General features: G+C 49.6%; 1 protein-coding gene and 1 long non-coding RNA gene across 4 annotated transcripts; one reads left to right on the plus strand and one right to left on the minus strand.

The window, feature by feature from the left end:
* Positions 1-19: 19 nt before the first annotated feature.
* Positions 20-20,095, plus strand: LOC146493980 (acetyl-coenzyme A synthetase, cytoplasmic-like). Of its 3 annotated transcripts, none has more exons than XM_085146639.1 (19): positions 20-2,737; positions 4,597-4,792; positions 9,374-9,465; positions 9,545-9,648; positions 9,722-9,794; positions 11,113-11,188; positions 11,997-12,105; positions 12,552-12,599; positions 14,780-14,917; positions 15,372-15,542; positions 15,670-15,803; positions 15,872-16,004; positions 16,174-16,230; positions 17,224-17,304; positions 17,393-17,501; positions 17,764-17,832; positions 18,105-18,281; positions 18,371-18,445; positions 18,623-20,095. In XM_085146639.1, the coding sequence occupies exons 1-19, from the start codon at positions 2,614-2,616 to the stop codon at positions 18,748-18,750; spliced, it is 2,094 nt and encodes a 697-aa protein (XP_085002765.1). In that variant the 5' UTR covers positions 20-2,613; the 3' UTR covers positions 18,751-20,095. The 3 variants fall into 3 exon arrangements, with proteins under 3 accessions (XP_085002765.1, XP_085002766.1, XP_085002767.1); XM_085146640.1 differs by having other exon boundaries at positions 12,555-12,599; XM_085146641.1 differs by lacking the exon at positions 12,552-12,599.
* LOC146493981 (uncharacterized) lies at positions 9,715-10,753 on the minus strand. The gene is made up of 3 exons (XR_014871623.1): positions 9,937-10,753; positions 9,866-9,884; positions 9,715-9,799 (listed from the first exon to the last, which is right to left on the minus strand). It is a non-coding gene; the product is annotated as an uncharacterized LOC146493981 (long non-coding RNA).
* Positions 20,096-20,509: the final 414 nt, after the last annotated feature.

A 20,509-nucleotide genomic window follows, 5' to 3' on the forward strand; every position in this document is an offset into this window, starting at 1 on the left:
TTTTTTTTGTGTGTGCTGGATTTTGAGTCTAACATCTGCAGGAGGTCCAGATGTTCTCCTGAAGCAGCAATGGTGTGAGTCACAGCAGGAGCTGAGCTCACTCCTCTGCCCAGATGTGCCTCTAAGCTTCCAGCTGCTGATGTGAGCTCTGAGACGACGAGGCTCCTTCTGCTGTCAGCAGCTGTCTGTGAGTGGACGATGATGATGATGATGATGAGCTGCAGATATGTTTCAGGTTCGATTCTCGGTTAACGCCGATAATCTCAAAGATCTTGAATCCTTAAAGGGCAAAGATGTACATGTGTTAGTAAAGGTCTCCACAGCCCCCACCTGAAGCTGGCCTTGGTTTAACTGGAGGAAAGCTTTGTAGTGTTTGTGGTGTGTGAAGCGCCTCTGTGGTGTGGACGTTGCTGCTGGGGGGTTTCAGGACCAGCCGAGCATCGTTTAAGCCTACCCAGGGGTGGTTGCTGATGGCTTGTAACGGCGTCATCGGAATACTCTATGAATCCCAGATTTCCGACATCTCAAAGCTAAGACCAAACTGGTTTCCTCACCATGACGATTAGTTCGCTGTCCTCGGACGACCTCCGCAGTCACAGATCTCAGTCCAGCAGAGCAGCTTTGGGATGTTCAGGAGATTCTCATTATGGGTGCTGCAGCTGTATGATGATGTCATGATGATGTCATGATGATGTCATGTCACCAAGAATACATTGTTGAATCTGAGCCATGAAGTATTAAAGGGGGTCCAGCGACAAACAGTCAGAGCTCTGTCGAGCCACCGCTCATCATCCTACACAATAAAAACTCTGATCAGGAGGAGACTGAGTGATAAATGTATAATTAAAGATTTTTCTCTTTCATGAGGATCAATAACGGGTCATGAGCTTCTGAGACCTCTCACCTGTCTCAGAGAAATGCTGCCGGATTGACTCAAATACTTAAAAAATAATGATATGAGGGACTGCTGTAATACACAGCTGTGCCCACAAGGGTGCAGCATTGGACAGTTATCAATAATCTAAGGAAAAATGAAACTAGCCTCAAAACACCACCCTTCCATTCACTTCCGCTTCTGGAATTGCAAAATATATTTGAGTAATTCTAAGCATCAAGCTCTGTTACAGGTAAACTTATGGTTGGGTATTAGGAACATTTTAGGCAATAAAACAAAATGTTGGAGACAAGTTGTGAAAATAAGTAGATTTTCTGAGAATGAAGTCAAACATTTACAAAGATAACAATCTGGGAGGAAATTGTATTTTTACACCCACAGGTGATTCTCTGTTAGCTGTTAACCTGGGATATCTTAGTATGGAGCGTCCTTAAGAAATCAAAGTGTGAGGCCTAAAAACTCTACAGCAGATGATCGGTGCCTGAAGGTCACGTCCTTAATAAAAGGAAAAAGACCCGACACAGGAGCTGAGAGATGATCTGGACCTTCAGCTGATCGTCCACTGTTCACCGAAGCCTCATCAGAAGAGGCCTCAATGGAAGGGCTTCTGTCAGGAAGTCAGAAAGGCTGAGAACTAGCCTGATCAAAATCAATGGACCAGCCCTGAGGGACTGATGCATCAATGTCATGGTCAGTGTGTATGGAGGAACAACAGTGAAAGTCCACAGCCGCCTGTAAACACCCCTTGGAGGCTCAGTCTGGGCTGCATTTCAGCCACTGTTGTTGAATTATTGCTAAAACGCATGGATCTATAAGAGTTGGATTCAGCGTGCAACACCATCTGTCCGACGTGACGGTCATTAGAATCACATAAATTCTGTTTTTGGCTTCTAAACTGGATTTCCATTCATCGCCTTACCTATTTCTCATTTTCCCAGCACAATGTAAGTTCAAGACTTTTGCACAGTACCGAGACTAAGCCAAAATTGAATTAACAAAACTTTTACTATCTTAAACCCTATGTGAGAAGCACATGAATGCAGCATCAGCCCTGTTTATTATTGTTAGCACTGTAAATTCTTACAGTTCCGTGAGTCCGCGAATCAGCGCTGATCTCTGATTGGCTGCCCCTGGAGCCAAACAGCGCGCAGCGCCACACGCTTTCCTGGAGCAGAAGAAGAAAAAGAAGGAGCTGCGACCTGTCAGCGCAGAGACGAAACCTTCTCAGCGGCTCCTCCGGAGAGTCCACACAGGCTCTGCTCGGCCAGAGGACCACCTGCTGCCCACATTTATCCAGAACACACTTTACACGCTGAAGCGGGAGGAATCTTCTGCGCACGCGTGCGAATTCTCTTTCTCCTGAAGGCTGTTAGCTCAGCGCGTTAGCCTGTTAGCTGCTCCGTGTCCGATCTGCAGGACTTTTCTCGAGAGGAGCGGACAGAGTCCACGGGAGCTGCACCCACACTCACCTGGGATCCGGTTTACAGACGCACCTGCGAGTTTACGGTCCAAGCTCGGCTTCCGCACACAAAGTCTGAGCGGAAGCTCAACAAAAAAGCTCCCGCAGAACAAGGAAGTCTAAATGAACTTTGCTGCTAGCCGTTAGCTGGCACCCTGCTAGCCTCGTAGCCACCATTCATTAATTGCAGCTGAAGGACACCTGCCCGCTAGACCCGTTGTTTCTTCTGGAAGCTGAGCTCACGGCTCGAGTTTTAGACATGATCCCTGACAAGCCTCCGCGGGAGAACGTGTTCCACGGCTCCGCGGAGCTGAAGGAGGCTCACGTCCCGAGTTTCGACAAGTACAGAGAGCTCTACATGAAGTCCGTGGATAACCCGGACGGTGAGTCTCCTCAAAACGGCAGCTCAGGTAGCAAAGACGACACCTGCGACCCCAGGTGACACAGGTGATGGGTCAGGGGTCAAGCAGAAGTGCAGAAACGTCATCGTAGAGTCAGCTAAACTTATAAAGTGTGAATGGGCAGGTGCAGATAGTCCCGGAGTGCACGCGCACGGGGATGGAGTGTAGATGTCTTCATGTACAGATGCACAGCTCCCTGCGCGTGCTCTCCTTTGATCTGCGACATTTTCCGCTCTTTGGTTTGGGTTCAAGCGATCAGGCAGGTACAGTGACATCATAGCCAGAGACCATGGAGACCGATTTAGTCTTACCAGTTAGCTGAAAACCACAAATCCAAGTTTTAAAAAGATGAAATGGATTAAATACAAAAAGAAACACAAGATTTTGGGTGTGAAAGCTGCAGTTCCTCTAGTGACCAGCGGAGGCGCCAGCACTGAGTCGGTACCCATAGAGTCCCAGAACTGGACCTCTGTGTTTGTGCTGTTGGAGCCTTTTGGAGCTTTGTAATGACATCATGTGACCAGTAATGTCTGCTGTGAGGTCGCTGCACTAACAGACCATCTGAGAAGGCGGTGCTCCAGGTTGATGCACTAATACGGTCCAAGGATGCAGCTTGGTGACCGCACAGCATTTGGTGATACCTTTGACTCCACCCTCTCATCCACATGTGGTCACCTCTGGAAACACAACGGCGTGTTGGCATCGTGGCTACGCAGGCTGCTGTTAAAGCCGTCAAAGTTTAGTGAGGGTGAAAATGAATGATCCAAGCATTTATCCATTTATTGTAATGGGAAACAACTTTGACACCAATAGGCCGAAGAAGCTGAAAAAGTTCAGTATCTATAAAATTAAACATGTAGCAGAGTGTCACATAAAATCATGCAAAGCTGCTCAGCTGAGTCCAAGAATAAAACCAATGAGCTGGAAATGAGTCATGAATGAATGAATCATTTTAAAAATCCACATGTCACCAGGTCTCTGGATGAAATACTCCAGTTTTCAGGACCTTTTTCTTTCTTCATCAGACTGAATATTTGTGGACTCATGTCATCTTTGTTCTGTTTCATAAGCTAAATGACTGCTTGGGCAAAAATAACATGAAACTTCTCTTTATGACTTGTGTAGTTTAGTGTAACCCATAGACATGAACTTTGAGATGATTTTAGTTTGGTGGCAGTAAAGCAGCAGTTTTACCTGCTCAGGTGGTTTCCTGGAGGGAGGTGTGTAAAGCATGATATGAGCCGGTCTGTGCTGCAGGCTTCATGCACGTCACAGGTGACAGTTTTTAGAGGAAAACGTTGCAAAGCGGCGTCTGGCTGCAGCAGCAGCTGTTGAACAGTTTAACCTGAGCTGGTTGATTATTAACAGTGATTAAAGCTGGCTGTGTTTATAGGCTCTGCTGTAAGCGACACCTCTTCCTGTGTGTGTTTAAAAACAAACTGTAAACACATCAGAGCAGTGCGTCAGGAGGGCAGACATATTTAATATGAACTGTGTTTGTAACGAGCATAAACTCGTAAACTGTCCTCAGGAAGAACAACAGGACGGCGGTTATAATGTAACCACGTGATTATGTGATACAACAAAGAGAATAATAAACGGTACCAGGATGTTACTGCAGTAATAATACAGTGTAAGGTTACATTAGTATTTCCACGCTAACGATGATGTCACAGACGGAGTGATGCTTGTGGTGATGGAAGATGCGTCGGAGTGTGTAACTGAAGGAAACACAACCTCATGTTTACTGTTTATTATTGTTGTTGTTGTTGTAATAGTCGTACAGTTCATGTGCAAACTGATGCGTCTCCCTCTGATCGCTCTCACTTCCTGTCCCGCAGAGTTCTGGGGCGACGTTGCTAAGGACTTCTTCTGGAAGACCAAGCACACGGGTCAGTTCCTCGACTACAACTTCGATGTGACCAAAGGAGAAATCTACATCAAGTGCATGGAGGGAGCGTCCACCAACATCTGCTACAACCTGCTCGACCGCAACGTCCACGAGAAGAAGCTCGCCGATAAAGTCGCCTTCTTCTGGTCAGTGTGTGTGTCTGTGTGATTTCAGCAGATCTATGAGAGCATGGTTATGGAGGTGTGTGTGTGTGTGTGTGTGTGTGTTTACTCTGATCAAGAGACCCCCCCCCCCATAAATAACTAAAATAAAATGAGCACTGTCAGCTGTGTTCTTATCACTGGGTCCTGTAAACTGGTGAGTCGGGGTAAACAGCTGGAGAACAAAAACCAGTTTCATCTCATGACGGCTGTCGGGCCAGCAGGACTCTCCCTCTGAACTCACACTCGCCGTTTCAGCAGAGTCTGCTCGTCCGCCCTGAGGACGGAGAGGCACGACTCCGGTCCCTGACCCCGGCAGACACGTGCAGGTGGGGGCTGGTTCATGGGCGGGGGCTGGTTCATGGGCGGGGGCTGGTTCATGGGCGGGGCGACATCGTGAATCTCAGGTGTGAATAAAGCCAAACAGACCGAGTTTCTCCATCAGTCTTACCTGCACTGGCACAAAGCAAAGCTGCTGTTTGGTTGCTACAGTGAGCTCACAGGCGCTTCGACCAATGAGGAGCGACTTTATCCCAGATGTTTGTGTTACAGACGCCAAAACATTAAACACAACTGGAATGGCTTAATAAGAGCAATGAGTTAAAAATGATGATACAGGAACTCGATGAATAAAATGACACTTACATAGAAATAATATGTAATAAAAGCTCATATTTAAAAAAGGAAATACAACAGGCTCAAATATATAAAAATATTAAAAATGCTTTTGGTCTCTGAGTAGCTGCACGTCCTCCTGCGTCATCTTGTTCTCATGACCTTTGAACTTTGACATGTCCAAGCCAGCCATTCGTTCTTGGGGCTGATACACTAACAGGACTGAGCACGGGCACGTGGTACACCGCCGTCCTCTCCTTTGTCTCCGTCTCTCAAACAGATCGTGTGGTTTGGTTTATCAACCATGAATCTGAAACGAGTGACGTCACTGAAGCTCACAGCCTGAGGAAGAAGAAAATGTTTCATCTTCACGTCAGAATAAAAATGATTTAAGTCTGAGAGACTTGAACATAAATCGCGTTTTAGATAAGCTCTGTCCTCTCAGGCTTCCTCCCATCGCTGCGTCGCTGTCCTGTGGTCACAGAGGAGCTGTGAGAGCTTCTGAAAGCAGCAGCCTGCAGGACTTTTATCCACCAACCTCTGGAAAGCATCCAGAAGGTTCAGTCCAAAGTCTGCTGAGCGTCATCCAACAGATTAATCTGGTTATTGATTAATGCTCGAAGTAATAAAATGTTTCCACACGAGTGCAGCTGATCACCTTTAAGACTGGACGTCTCTGCTCCCGTGTCAGAGCTGAATTACCTGTGGGCCTGCAGCAGAGAGATCCCTGCAGGAAGCATTAAACCTGTCGCATAAATCACTGACCGCAGTTTGTTTTAGAGGATTTAAACTGGAAACGCTCGGACAACAAATCAGAGAGAAGCGAGTCTAACATGTCACGTTTTTAAAACTCCAGGCTCGACTTCAGAGTTTCATTCAATTTAGTTTTATTTATACAACAAAAGTCGCCTCAAGGTGATGCAGAGAAAACCCCCAACAGTCATATGACCCCTATGAGCACTTTGGTGACAGTGGGAAGGAAAAACTCCCTTTTAACAGGAAGAAACCTCCGGCAGGCTCAGGGAGGGGCGGGGCCATCTGCTGTGATTGGTTGGGGTGAGAGAAGGTTTGAAGTCCCTGATGTCAGAGGCTCCACCCACCTGTTTGTGAGGGGCAGCCAACTAGAAGGAAGCTTGCTTTAACAAGGCGGAGCTAATATATAAATGTTTGTATCAGGGTCGTTTCAGCGTGGAGTCGAAGCTCTGCAGATTTTAAGGGTTTTTGGCCTTTTCCTGTAATGACCTTCTTTCCTCAGAGCGTGAGACCTCACCTGAGCAGGTCCCTCTGAGTGGGAGAGGACCCCGAGTGGGTGAGGCAGTAACAAACCTCCTCACAGCTCCTGGAGTCTCAGTGACGTTTGAGCCAAGTGTTGAAAATAAATCCATCACTGTTGTGTATTTATAGGTGTGTGTGTGTGTGTGTGTGTGTGTGCTCCTCTAACACAGGCTGGTGTGATGACTGCACTAAGAAACGCCGTGACCTTTTGTTGGAGTGTTTGCTTACAGAGTGCGTGCGTTAGCTTGTTAAACACTGAAGCTAACATCAGCTGCTGCTCGAGGACGTGCGCGGTCCCGTTCAACGATCGAATTAAACTCTGTGGCTCAAATATAAACATGATGTCAGAGGTGTAACTGCTGCTGAGACTCCTGTCAGCGTTAAAGTGCACGTGTGCAGCTCTGAAAGTGTTAATGTGCTGGTGCTATAAATGGCCCAGCACCTCCACACAATCGGTCACGCCAGAGGGACGTGAGCCCGACGGCGGGCACGCGAACCCGACAGCTCGGATATCAGCCTGGAAGTGTCTGCAGAGGTCAGGACCTCAGCACAGCTGCATTCTGTGAGCCCCAATCAGCTGAGAGCAGCAGGCGAGTCACAGACCGTTCAGATATGTGAGCGGCCCTCCCACCATCACACGCACACGCATGCATGCACACGCACGCACAGCAGTGTTGAAACGCCCTCGCTGCTGCAGACAGGCAGATTGGGATCCCAGTTGCTGCTGAGGTTCTGGTTGTGCAGCTGATGCCAGTCCGTACTGGACGACAAACGAGCGAGCGCCAGAAGAAGCACGTTTACCCCTGAAACGTGTCAACTTTTCACCGCCGAGCGTGACGTCATTCTTGTGGCAAACACGAAGCTCTAGAAAGAAGCTGAAACGTGTTTAGTTTCCTGTTGTGAAAGAAACGATTTCTTTCTTTAGCAAGTTTAAGTTCAACACTGAAAGTCAAACTGACAGATTTTCACACCTCACTGTAAAATCAGCCTTTGATCTGAAATCTATTTAACTTATTTTTAGATGAATTTTTAAAAATAAACCTCAATCCTGGTTTGTGCCAAATTTCATCTGCGCTCCAGCAGTCAAACAGCTTCAGGTCTGATGAAAGTGACGCTCTGAGTGAGTGAACTGAACTAGCTGAGCAATGATTCACCGGCGTCCAGGCAGCGTGGACAGGTTTGTAAATGAGGCGATGTCGGGTTTCAAATTGATACCACAGGTGTATCTAAAAGGAGGGTGAGGGGGGCGCCTGTGTGCAGGCGTGTGAGGTTTGGAGGTTGTAGTCGAGTTTGTCCACGTGGGATCTGAGCCACATTATTCTGTCTGCAGCCTGCAACGCGGCGAGCTGCCCGGCGAGCTGCCCGGCGAGCTGCCCGGCGAGCTGCCCGGCGAGCTGCCCGGCGAGCTGCCCGGCGAGCTGCCCGGCGAGCTGCCCGGCGAGCTGCCCGGCGAGCTGCCCGGCGAGCTGCCCGGCGAGCTGCCCGGCGAGCTGCCCGGCGAGCTGCCCGGGCTTCAATAATCTGCAGAGGCAGAGCTGTCGCAGCTCGTCCGCCTCTGTCTGCTGTACAGGCTTCATCTCGTCCCTGCAAACTGCACGCTGCAGGAGAGGGAGGGAGGATGTGACCTCGAGTGTCGCTGTTGCAAGTTCCTGAAACGGCCAGAATGACGCCGTGTTGTGAAAACGCAGAAAGTTTTCATGAGGCAACTTCAACAATGTGAAGATTGCTCAACCTGAAAGGCGTCTGTGCCAAGACTCGAAGTTCTCGCTCTGGTTGGTTTGAGTTGTTTTTCTTAAAGGAACACCAAAACCTGTTTGTGCAGTCTGGGGTCAAAGGTCATTCAATCATTAGTTTCACCAAAACAGTGTGGCTCCTTCAGGATCTATAAATATGAGGAAACCGGTTAATTCTGCTCTGGTTGGTCGTTACATGGAGGCTGACACGAGTGTGCTGCTGGATGGGCGTGGCCTCCTGTTCTGAGAGAGCGTGAACCATAAACATCAGTGTTTTCCTGCCTGATGAAGTCGTTGATGTCCCTCAGTTACTTTAACCTCTTTAATCAAACAGACACAAAGTGCAGATTCCTGTCACATAGTAACAGCAGTGATGTCATCAGCCTGACTGTTGCCTCTGCTGCTCTTTGGCGTGAATCCAGTGACATTTTTAACTTTGGCTGATTTAAAATGATGTGAAACCAGCAGCAGCCGAGCTAGCATCGGCTAACATTAGCTAGAGGAGAGACAGCTCAGGGTTTGATCCTGAACGACTCCTGTGCATCATGGAGCCTCCCGCCGACGCTCACTGTAACTTCCTCTCAGCTTTGCGATGCGTTCCTGAGGCCACAGAGGCTGCTCAGCAGCTCTGAATGCTAACAATCACACCCTGTGTTTGTGTGGGAGTTGTGCGTACGCAGTCACTGATCTCTGAGCGTAAAACAGCGCAACACAAACACAGAAATCGCTGTGACGGACGTTGGGGAGCACAAAGCGCTGCAGCAGAGCCTTCAATCAGGGAAGTGACCGTAGAGCTCATCAGCTCGTGTGACAGGTGTCGCGTGTTAGTGATGCGTTTCCTGATCTGAAGCTCATTGGCTCTCGGAGGACGAAGCATCGAGATGTGAGGAAACGTTACATCTTGTTGTTCGTTTTTAATACGTGTGTTGAATGCTGATTTCAGGGAGGGCAACGACCCCGGCGACGAGCTGACGGTGACCTACAGGGAGCTGCTGCAGAGAGTCTGTCAGTTCGCCAACGTCCTGAAAGCTCAGGGTGAGTTACCTGCTCGCTGGCCCCGCCCCCTCTCAGCTCTGAGTCATAAATCCTGCTCGCTTCTCTTTTTTGTCTCCAGGCGTGAAGAAGGGCGACCGCGTGTCCATATACATGCCCATGGTGGTCGAACTGGTGGTCGCCATGTTGGCGTGCGTACGCATCGGAGCGGTCCACTCCATCGTGGTGAGCTGCAGACGCCGGTGAAGGCGGTGGTTTGAGTTAAAGATGGAGGCTAACGCTGCTCTGCTGCTCTCAGTTCGCAGGTTTCTCTGCAGAGTCTCTGTGCGAGAGGATCGTGGACTCTCAGTGCTGCCTGCTCATCACTGCAGGTCAGCTCACACCTGCACAACGCACCTGCAACACGCACCTGCAACACGCACCTGCAACACGCACCTGCAACACGCACCTGCACAACGCACCTGCAACACGCACCTGCACAACGCACCTGCACAACGCACCTGCAACACGCACCTGCAACACGCTCGTTACAGATATCCATAAACCTGCAGGGAGCAGTGTTCAGTCTGACCTTGACCTCTGACCTCCTTTGGTTGGACAATAAGCTACTCGTGGGTTGTAAAAAAGGTGAAATGGCCGAGTTAACTGGGGAGCGAGATCCAACGAAACGTCCCAGAGCTGGAAAAGCTGCTCACGCCAATCATTCCATCTTTATTGATCTCTGTCTTCACCCAGAGGTGGCGCCGGGACGCTCGCCGCGTCCGGGTGGAGCGTTTATGTTGCTCGTTTATTCGTCCTGATGATCTCATACCAAACGTCACCTTTGAGTTCACGCTTCCACCTTTTATGCAGCGTGCACACGCGTTTCACCACCAAGCTGGACGTGGCGGTGAAGAGAGGCGCTGGCCGAGGTGCTGAGTTGGGGCCAATAATCAGTGTTATTAGCTGGATTAGAGAGTGGAGATATAATCCAGCTAATCTGCTGCGTTATTGGCCACACACACATCCTGTAAGCAGATCATGAGGCCCGCTGCCTCTGTGGCTGCCGTTAGCTTTGACCAGCACGGGTGGAGGTTCGGTAAACCGGTGCAGACGTAGCTGCAGAGTTGATGCTTTGTTAATCCGTGTGCACGTTATGGCGAGGAAGGATCCGTCCTTAAACTAGGCGCTGAGGATTTTACAGTAAAGCTAAAGTTAACCTGCTGCTGCGTAAAGCAAAGCATTTCCCATCAGTTCTGCTGGAAGGGAGAGTGATTGGCTGTAGTGACGAGGATCAGACTGAAGGTGAAGCACACGAGTGACTCGCTGATGGAGCTGCAGTGAAAGCTGAGCTCCACCAGTCTGATGTCACAGCTTCGGCTGTCGGCGTCCGTGTGCTCGAGTGACGCAGCAGCGTGCAGAAACCACGCAGAGCGTATCTGATCAGCTGACGGACCAACGCGGAGGTTCGACTGATTAATGGAGGATTAATGGAGGACGCTGATTTCAGCTCTTTGCTGCAGTAAAGCAGATTTATTACAGATTTATTACAGATTTATTACAGACACTGAACTGAAGGAGTCCTGATGATGCAACCAGCAACACTGTAATCCAGCTAATGGAGTGTGTGTGTGTGTGTGTGTGTGTGTGTGTGTGTGTGTCTCTGTGCTGCTCAGGCCGGTCTGATAAATCATGTTTCCTTTTCTGTAGATGGTTTCTATCGAGGAGATAAGCTGATCAACCTGAAGCTCTTAGCTGATGAAGCGCTGCAGAAATGCAGAGACAAGTAAGACACACACACGCGCACGCACACACACACACACGCGCACACACACACACGTTGTCATATCTCAGTGAGGACATGTCATTGACATGAACCTAACCATGACCTCACTGTAACCCTGACACTAAAACCACATTTTGAGTCTCAAACTCGTGGGGACGGGCTGTTGGTCCCCACAAAGATATGTAAACATGTACACACGCTCACACACTCAGGTGTGTTAGCCTATCAGAGCGACTCCACCCGCTCCAACCGTGGCTGCTGTTGGTCCCAGCAGAGCGGCGTGACGCAGTGTGTCACAGATCCTTCAGACTCGACTTCCTGCTGAGTTAAACTTTATTGTAGCAGCTGCAGGAAGCTCGTCGTTATTGAGCTGTCGACTCTGATGATGTCACACATGATAAAGGTTCTCATTTAGGCAAATCTGAGACAGTCAGGTGGGAGGAGTCTTAACGTTGCTGCCCTCTCATTCTGTATCAAAGCGGAGCCGTGCAGCACGCCGCTGATACCTGTGCTTTCTCAGCTCCTTGCAGCAGAGCGAGCCGTTGGGCTGGTTATGTATCTGGATGTCATCACCTGTAGTCTGTCTTCCACCATCACGGTGTGGAGCCGGTCCTCGTGCTCTGATTGGTGCTGTGAGACCTTGCTGCTCGGTTTATTGTTTGCATGAGAATAATTGAGCCTGCACACACTGATGGATGGGAGCTCTATCACAGTGCAGAGTGTGGGGTCTACTCACTCGAGTTTAGCTGGTGCTGCGTACCTTTGTGAGGTCACAGTGACACGTACGGTTGTGTGTCTGTCTGTGCAGAGGGTTCCCGGTCGGGCGCTGCATCATGCTGAAGCACCTGTCCAAAGAACCGGAGGGGATTCTGGGCTCTCAGTCGCCTCCCGCCAAACGGCCGTGCCCCGATCTGCAGGTAAACCACACACCTGAAGGTTTTGTCTTTGAGTCACTGCGAGCGCCGCCACCATCAGGTCTGCCTGTGACTTCTGACCTGATGGAGGCGGTGCTTCCTGTTGCAGATGGAGGCCACTGAGCCGTCTGATTGGACCTCCGTTGTAGTCGTTCAGAGTTTGAGTTTTGTGGAAAGTCCTGATTATAAATTGGCTGTGAAAATTTTATGACGGGGAAACCAAACCAGGAAGTGAGTGGGCGTGACTCACTGCCTCTGCTGGACACTAGAGGAACTGCAGGACGCTGACTTTTCTTTCTGTTAAATCTGAAATTTCAAACTTCGTCACTGTCACGATTTGATTTTGGGGATCCTGATTTTTATCTTTGTGTTCTTCCTTTTCAATAATCCTTCTCCCTCATTGCTTCTCCTTCCTCTTCCTCCTCCTCCTCCATCTTCCCCCCACCCAGCAGGAAAAACAGGCGGGCAGAGTAAAGAAAACGCGTCCCGTACCAAAGGTATTTTCACAGCTGACCCTCGATAACCTCTTTGCTTCGACTCTTTGTTTCAGAGGGAGTTTCACTCTGAGAAGAATTTGCAGAATCTGCTGCGGAGCGAAAACAATAAATGTGAGAAGAGCGAAAGCTTCAAGTCTTACTGAGCGTTTGGAAGCTTTCAGTCGTCCGTTCAAAAGCTCTGAGAAGATCTAAAAGCTCTCGTTGCTGATTTATTGTTTTACCTGCAGCAGCAGTTTGTTCCTCTGATGTTTGACAGTTCAGATTAAACCAATAAAAACAGATTTTCTTTAGATCTGAAATGAGTTTAAATATTTGGAGAACATTAAATGATGACATCATTCAGCGTGGCGTTTAGAGAAACCCGTCAAAGATGGTTTCTGTCTTTGTCTGAACTGTTGAAGCTCGCTGGAATAAAAAGTGAATTCTGAGTGTGGATTAACACTAACACTTTCTCTTTGTTGTGCAAACACTCCTCGTGTTGTGCACCTGTGAGTCCTGACGGAGGCGAGCGCTCACCCGTGGACGTTGTCCACGCCCTGAGACGCCTCCGTGTCTGCTAAACCTGCTGTAACGCTTCTCTCCTCTAAACGCTGCGAGTCGGGAAGAATCAGAGCTCCGTTTGTCCGGAAAATAAAGTCCGGAGAGACGGATGAAGACTATAATCGATGAGCCATCCCTCAGTGAGGCGCTCGCTGAACGAGGCGCTCGCTGAACGAGGCGCTCGCTGAACGAGGCGCTCGCTGAACGAGGCGCTCGCCACGATAAAGTGACAGACGGTCATCAATCGAGCTGTTTGCACCGCTCGACTGATGACTCAGCAGCGTCTGACGGTGGTTAGCTATGGGTGGTGTCACCGACATACAGGTAGATGTCAGGAGGACTCCGCCCCTCGTTGTTTCCCAGGTGGGCTGGGTTATAAACAGCATCGCTGCTCTGATGTCATCACACATCTGGTGCAGATGTTTCTCACTTTGACACTAGACTGCAACCACGGCAGGACCCAAACTAGAGCCTTGAGGTGCACCAGGTCCAGTTCTGGATACAAACACAGCTCTGATTCTTCCTCGCTAACAAAGATGTGGGCGGGGCCTTGTGTTTTCACACTACTTACCTGTCCACCAGAGCTCACCTGTGCGACAGCCAGGTAAGATTCAGGTCCAAGGGTGGTAATCGCTCCTCTTTCCTCTGCATGTAAACCTGAGCAGATTTATTTTAGCTGGAACCCACCCAAGGCCCCGCCCACTCGACGTTCACCCGTCAGCTCTGTATCTCCCTGTCCGACCGCGAGAACGGCATCGTGGGAGCCGCAGCTCTGTGACATCAGACCCGGGTCGATTTCCTGCGTGAAAGCGGCTCGTCGACGGGTTGTTGTTGGCTCTAAAAGGCAAACGAGACGGACCGGAGCGGCCACGCAGCCGACGCGTCCTTCACGTCCGCTGCTCTAACAGCTTTAAAGCATTTACATAGTAGAACATAGTCCAGATGTTTTTGCAGTCACATCTGGAGCTTTAACACAGCTCAGTGTTTGGAACAGGAGACGTCACCTGAAGGTGGTTACGGACAGTGGTTACGAAACGCAGACAATAAAATTTATATTATTTATTTTGTAAATGTAACTTTGAGAATCAAACATTGGTACGTATGTAAAACCCGCTCAGCTTTCTCCTTCGGCATTCCCAGATGGAAACCCTGTAGTTTAACCCGCCGCGTGTGCCCGGGTGGACGCGACCCCGCCCCAGAGAGCTGCAGCCTTTGCTCCTGCGTGGGAGGAGCGTTTTATCCTCGTTAGTTATCAGAGAATCTTCCGGCTGTTTCGTCTGAAACGTGTCGCTGACATTAAATTCATCCTTGGACGTATTTTAATATCTCGGCTTCAGGTTCCTTTGTGTGGTTTTTAAAAACGCTGGCGTCGCCGGGGTCTGATGGACACGCAGGAAACCAGTGGGCGTGGCCTCTCTAACTCTCTGTGGCTCTGTTCTCTCAGATCCACAGCTGCTGCTTCTTCTTCTTCTTCGCTGTCTTCAGTAGTTTGGAGGTGTCAGACTAACTGTTTGGTGTCTTAGATTTTACAGCCGCTCGTCTGAATGTTTACAGGCCGATCGACCGGGTTCAGGCACGACTTTGGCAGTTTCACTGGTGTGTGTGTGTGTGTGCGTGTGCGTGTGCGTGTGCGTGTTCAGGTGCCGTGGAACCCCGAGGTGGACCTGTGTTGGCACGCTCTGCTGCGTGGCGTTTCAGACGAGTGTGAACCCGAGTGGTGCGACTCTGAAGACCCGCTCTTCATCCTCTACACCAGCGGCTCGACCGGCAAGCCGAAGGTGAGGAAACACACCTGTAGGTCACCTGCGTCTCACTTAATGAGGCGTCCTGCTCAGATACTCAGTGTGTCTGAGGAAAGCCCACCTTCATCATCACCTTCACACCTGCTCACCGCAGCAGGCGGAGCTTCAGTAACTCGCTCAGGGTGTCTGTGAGCCGGAGAGAGAGACACGAATGTTGTAACCATAAACTGTCACAGGTGGAAACAGGTTTATTTACTTCTGACTTCATCGTTTAAAACTAAAGTGTTTATTTTGTGGAAAATTATGATCAGAAATCAACCAAATAACTTCTTACAACTTCAAATTAAACGAAAGTTAAATTAATCTGCTTTAACAAGATCAAAAAGTGGTCAGAAAATCATTGTTTGCCACACGCCTCTATTTCTGCATATGAACGCTCCTCCTCACTCCTCCTCCTCGCTCCTCCTCGCTCCTCTCGCCTCGCCTGCAGGGAGTTCTCCACACCGTCAGCGGCTACATGCTCTACACCGCCACCACCTTCAAACTGGTGTTCGACCACCAGCCCGACGACGTGTACTGGTGCACGGCGGACATCGGGTGGATCACCGGGCACTCTTACATCACTTACGGCCCGCTGGCCAATGGGGCCACCAGCGTCCTGGTGAGTGTGCGAGCGCGCTCAGACTTCCTGTTTACAGGTGTGGGCTGAGGTGTGACGTAGCACTGATGTGTGTGACGGTTTAACCCAAAGCTGCTGATGATTGTACATGAGTCTTTGTGTGCGTCAGTTCGAGGGCCTGCCCACCTACCCCGACGTGAGCCGCATGTGGGAGATCGTGGACAAATATAACGTCACCAAGTTCTACACGGCTCCCACCGCCATCAGGCTGCTGATGAAGTCTGGAAACGAGCCGGTGCAGAGGTGAGCCGAGGCCCCTCCTCCCTCCACCAGGAGCCTGCGGGGTAACTCACCTGTGCCTTTGTCTGCAGGTACAAGAGAAGCTCTCTGAGGGTTCTGGGGACGGTCGGCGAGCCCATCAACCCCGAGGCCTGGCAGTGGTACTACAACGTGGTCGGGGAGAAGAGGTGCCCGATAGTCGACACCTTCTGGCAGACGGAAACAGTGAGGGACGGTTTCCTGCAGTTTCAGCACCGCCGCTTCCAAACGTCTCCATTTCTAATCTGCCTTCCTGCTTCTTTGTGCACCTCTGCTTCTCTGCTGAGCTTTGACTGTGGCTGTGCTGCCCCCTGCTGGCCGGCTGCCTGAGATTAAAGCTGTTTTCTGTTTTCAGGGCGGACATGTTCTGACTCCTCTGCCCGCGGCCACGCCCATGAAGCCTGGATCTGCTGTGAGTAAGAACATGATGTGGAAACACGTTTAGGTTCAAACGTGTGTTTGGAGAAACGTTAGAAGGTTAAATGAAGAAAATAAGATAAAACTGTGATCGAGGCTTTTTAAGCGCTTTGCTGTTTTTAGATTCCAGTAGAGTTACAACCACGTTGCTAGCGCAATCATTTTCTTTGCATATGAATCTGGACGAGTCGTACTTGCTTCTAGTCTCCGCTCAGTTTCCCTCCACAAACGGCTTCTTGCAAAAAATCTTGTAAAAGCACCGACAACAACAAAATCATCATAATCCAGACGAGCGTTGCTGATCTGATCCAGAAGGGACGCCATTTTCGGGGGAAACGTAGTTTTTCCCTGCAGGGCCTTTCAGAGGTTTCCTGCTGTGTTTGAACGTCATGTTTGACTCCCGAGTTCCTGAGAGGCTCGAAAGAAAACAGGTTTATGCTGTTTTTTTGAAAATTGTGCACAATAATATTTGTTTTGTTTTTCCTGCAGTTTATAAAAATTAGTGCATCTCAAAAATGAAACTATGAAGATGCTCAAAAATTTCCCGTGGTTGGATATTTGCAATCTTTGCATTTACAGTTTTGAGGGATAAACCTCTGAAATGTGTTTAAAACAAAATGATTTTCTATTTTTTTGTAGTTTATTCCACAGTTTATTACTATGGACATGAGATGAGCTCTGGCAGACTTTGGGTTTAAAAGGTTCAAACTTTACATCGCATCCCAAACGCATCGTTTATGCTTCTGTCACCACAAACAAGACAAAGGAAACGTGTAAATCTGAAAACCACAAAAACATTTAAAGATAAATTCATGAAGGAAGTGAGGAAAGGTGATATAAATGGTCCACGAGTGAAGGAAGTTAAATGAGAAGTAAAAAGACATTAAACACAGAAACGAGTCAGGTTTTCTCACCATTTATTGTCTTTTTAAAAATATTTTTTCTTTTTCATTTTGTTGCTCCGCCCCTCCCCCGCGTGTGCCCACAGACGCTCCCGTTCTTCGGCGTGGTGCCGGCCATCCTGAACGAGTCTGGGGAGGAGCTGGAGGGGCCCAGCGAAGGATACCTGGTCAGCCTTGAGTACATGAGCCTTTATTTGTCTCCGTCCTTCCTGCGAGCGCGTCACACCTGCCGTTTGTCTCCGCCCTCTCACACAGGTGTTCAAGCAGCCGTGGCCCGGCGTGATGCGCACCGTTTACGGAAACCACGAGAGGTTTGAAAGCACCTACTTCAAGAAGTTTCCAGGATACTACGTCACAGGAGACGGTGAGCAGCGCGTCACGTTCGACTCTGCAAGCGTCAAAGAAACAAACTTTTCACGTGTTCGCTCGTGTTTGCGTCGGACTGAGGCCTCTGCAGCGACCGTTTGAAAGTTTAAGCTGTAATATTTATTATTAGCTCAGAATCATTTAACCAGGTGTTTCTAAAGGGGCGTGGCCACAGGTCTGTGTGGCAGCTGCTGTGGATCTAAAACACGACGGCTCGGCTGCACTAAACGTTTTAATCCCGCCCCTTCATTTTCTCGCAGGTTGCCGTAGAGACAAGGACGGGTACTTCTGGGTCACAGGAAGGATAGACGACATGTTGAACGTCTCAGGTAAGACGCGACCCAGCTGTTACACATCTGTCTGAGCAGCAGAGGGCGCTGTTTCTCCGTGTGTAAACTTGTTTCATACGCAGCCGCGTATTTATTTGATTTTAAGTTTCTTTTATTAAAGGATCATTTTTAAAAACTTGGTTTAATAGATTTTATTTTGCACCTTCTCGTCTGTTGAGCTGTTTTACGTCTCAGCGCGTTCCTGCGTGTTTTATGCGTCTTCGCTCGCGTCTGACACCCGAGGGTGTAACGGTGACCCGTCTGCCCTCCAGGTCACTTGTTGAGCACAGCTGAGGTGGAGTCGTCTCTGGTGGAGCACGAGGCCGTCGCCGAGGCCGCCGTGGTGGGCAGACCTCATCCGGTCAAAGGAGAGAGCCTCTACTGCTTCGTAACGCTCAAAGATGGCGTGATGTACAACAGCGAGCTGGAGGCGGAGCTAAAAAAGCAAGGTGGGTGAAGGGACTGCAAGAAGCTTCGTTCCTGTCTTGTTGGTCTGTGAGCTTCATCATCTGACGCGAGTTATACTTTGTGTTCACAGTGAGGGAGAAGATCGGCGCCATCGCCACACCCGACTACATCCAGAACGCGCCCGGACTGCCCAAAACCAGATCTGGTAACGAAGCTGCTCTGTGTCACGTTAGATGTGTGAGGGTTCCTCCTCGACGCTCAGACGTGTCGTTTTCACCTGCGGCTGACGCGGCGGCTGACGCGGCGGCTGACGCGGCGGCTGACGCGGCGGTCGCGCCTGTAGTCGCTCTGCTGAAGCCGAGCTCTCTCTCTCCGTCTGCAGGGAAGATCATGAGGCGGCTGCTCCGTAAGATCGCCTGCGACGAGCGGGAGCTGGGCGACGTCTCCACGCTGGCCGACTCCACGGTGGTCGAGCAGCTCTTCCAGAACAGATGCTGCACGGCGGTGTGACGCCCCCGGGATCCTCGGAGGGAGACGCCGACTGCAGCCACGCGCAGGAACAGCTGCTGCGAACCAGCCGAGGAGGAGGAGGAGGAGGAAGAGGAGGAGGAGGAGGAGGAAGAGGAGGAGGAGGGAGTCCATAAACTTATACAAAACGACCTTTAGCTCCTGATGGTGATGATGTGAGAAGGCTTGGCTGCAGGTAGATCGTAGGCGTGTCCACATGTGCAGTAACTCCTCAAACCGTCACATCTGTCTGCACGTCCATCTGCAGATGTTTCCAGATGTTGACGCCGCTGCTCTAACCGCCCTGCAGTCGAGCTGAGCGGTTGAGGATCAGGGTAACGCTTCATGTTGGTCTTCTCCCAGATGAGCTAAGCGGCACCTGATCGATGTCAAGTGTCGTCTCCTGGTTTAAGGCCGATGTGACGCGCTACCCCTCTCCCACGCTGACTCCTCCCCTCCCGTCGTGCCACAGTACCGTTATGTATGCTGACGATTAGCTAACCATGAAAACGCTCGGCTTTACTTTTAACGTAGTCCCTTTTTTATGTAGGAATCTTTTAGGTTTGTGTGTCTGCATGCTTCTGATTTATGATCAAAGCTTCCAGGAATCCACCGATGATCCGGGATTGAGCGTCCGATCTCCCCTCAGTCCGTCTCCTCGGGTACCTCCGGACCTCTCAGCGCTGCTGAAGGAAGTCCTGTTCGGAGTCAACGCGACGGAGAGCGGGGCTTCCTGAGGAGCGGTCTATAAACCGGAGTGATGCTGGAAGAGGCGCACGGGGACGAGCCGCCTCTGAACATGATTTCTGCTCAGACTTTTGCGATCGGGTCTTCTGTCCTGCTGTTTTTGTTTGTAACAGCTGAGCAGCGATCGGCTCGAGTGTCAGTCTGGAGGAAGCAGAGAAAACCTTCAGTGACTCATCGACCTGCTGAGTTTGTGCTGTTTGGGGTTCAGACTAAAAAGCTAAATTGTGAACGATGTGGTTTAATTTGAACTAAAGACATGAACACTAGGTCTGTGGATCAAAGTGAGAACACTGAAGTCTGAAGCAGGTCGTTGGAGCCCTGAAAACTTTCTCTGCTCGACAGACGTCTGATTGTGATTTAAAGCCGGTTAGATTTCAGCTTTTATTGTCCTTTATTTTTTAATTCTGTAGCTGTTTGTATCTCAGTGTGCCAACCACACGCGCAGCAGTGAGCCGGGTTAGAAACTAACGGTTGTGCAGCAGCTTCCTGTCTTTCTGACTCGGGTGGAGGAAAGAACGCAGCTGATCTTCAGTTTGGCGTTTTGTTTGTTTCCCTGTTTGTGTCAAAGTGTTTCCAATGACAGTAAATGAACATGACTACTGCCTCTGCTCCTCTCACCTCTTTGTTCCTGCAGAAACGTTTCATACTGCAAAATCAAGGATAACTCTGAAACTCTGATGACACAAGTTAAAGTTCAGACTCAACAACAACAAATCATTGATGCACCATTTTAGCCCATAAGGACCAATCAAAGCTGCTCTTTATCAGCTGATTCTGTGCAGTTTCCACGTGATGCCGTTTCAGCCACATCACTCCTTCATTCGTTAAATTATTTGTCTTTTTAAGTTGGTAGTAAAGTCAGCTTAAAGTATTATTGCTTCTGTTATTCCAGGTGTCGTGTGTTTAAACAGCCATGATGTTTAAACACACGACACCTGAGCCAAGAGGACAAAACGTTGTGCGCTGACCTCATCATACAGAAGGAAAATATTTGGCACAAAATTCACACAAATGA

Source organism: Neolamprologus multifasciatus, chromosome 20, assembly GCF_963576455.1.
Source record: "Neolamprologus multifasciatus chromosome 20, fNeoMul1.2, whole genome shotgun sequence".
In the NCBI taxonomy this organism is placed as follows: domain Eukaryota; kingdom Metazoa; phylum Chordata; class Actinopteri; order Cichliformes; family Cichlidae; genus Neolamprologus; species Neolamprologus multifasciatus.

Coding starts and splice junctions, on each gene's coding strand:
- LOC146493980 (XM_085146639.1), top strand. CDS start 2,614: ATGATCCCTGACAAGCCTCCGCGGGAGAACGTGTTCCACGGCTCCGCG. Junction 15,543..15,669: donor ATGGGGCCACCAGCGTCCTG/GTGAGTGTGCGA, acceptor TGTGTGCGTCAG/TTCGAGGGCCTGCCCACCTA. Junction 17,502..17,763: donor ATACTACGTCACAGGAGACG/GTGAGCAGCGCG, acceptor ATTTTCTCGCAG/GTTGCCGTAGAGACAAGGAC.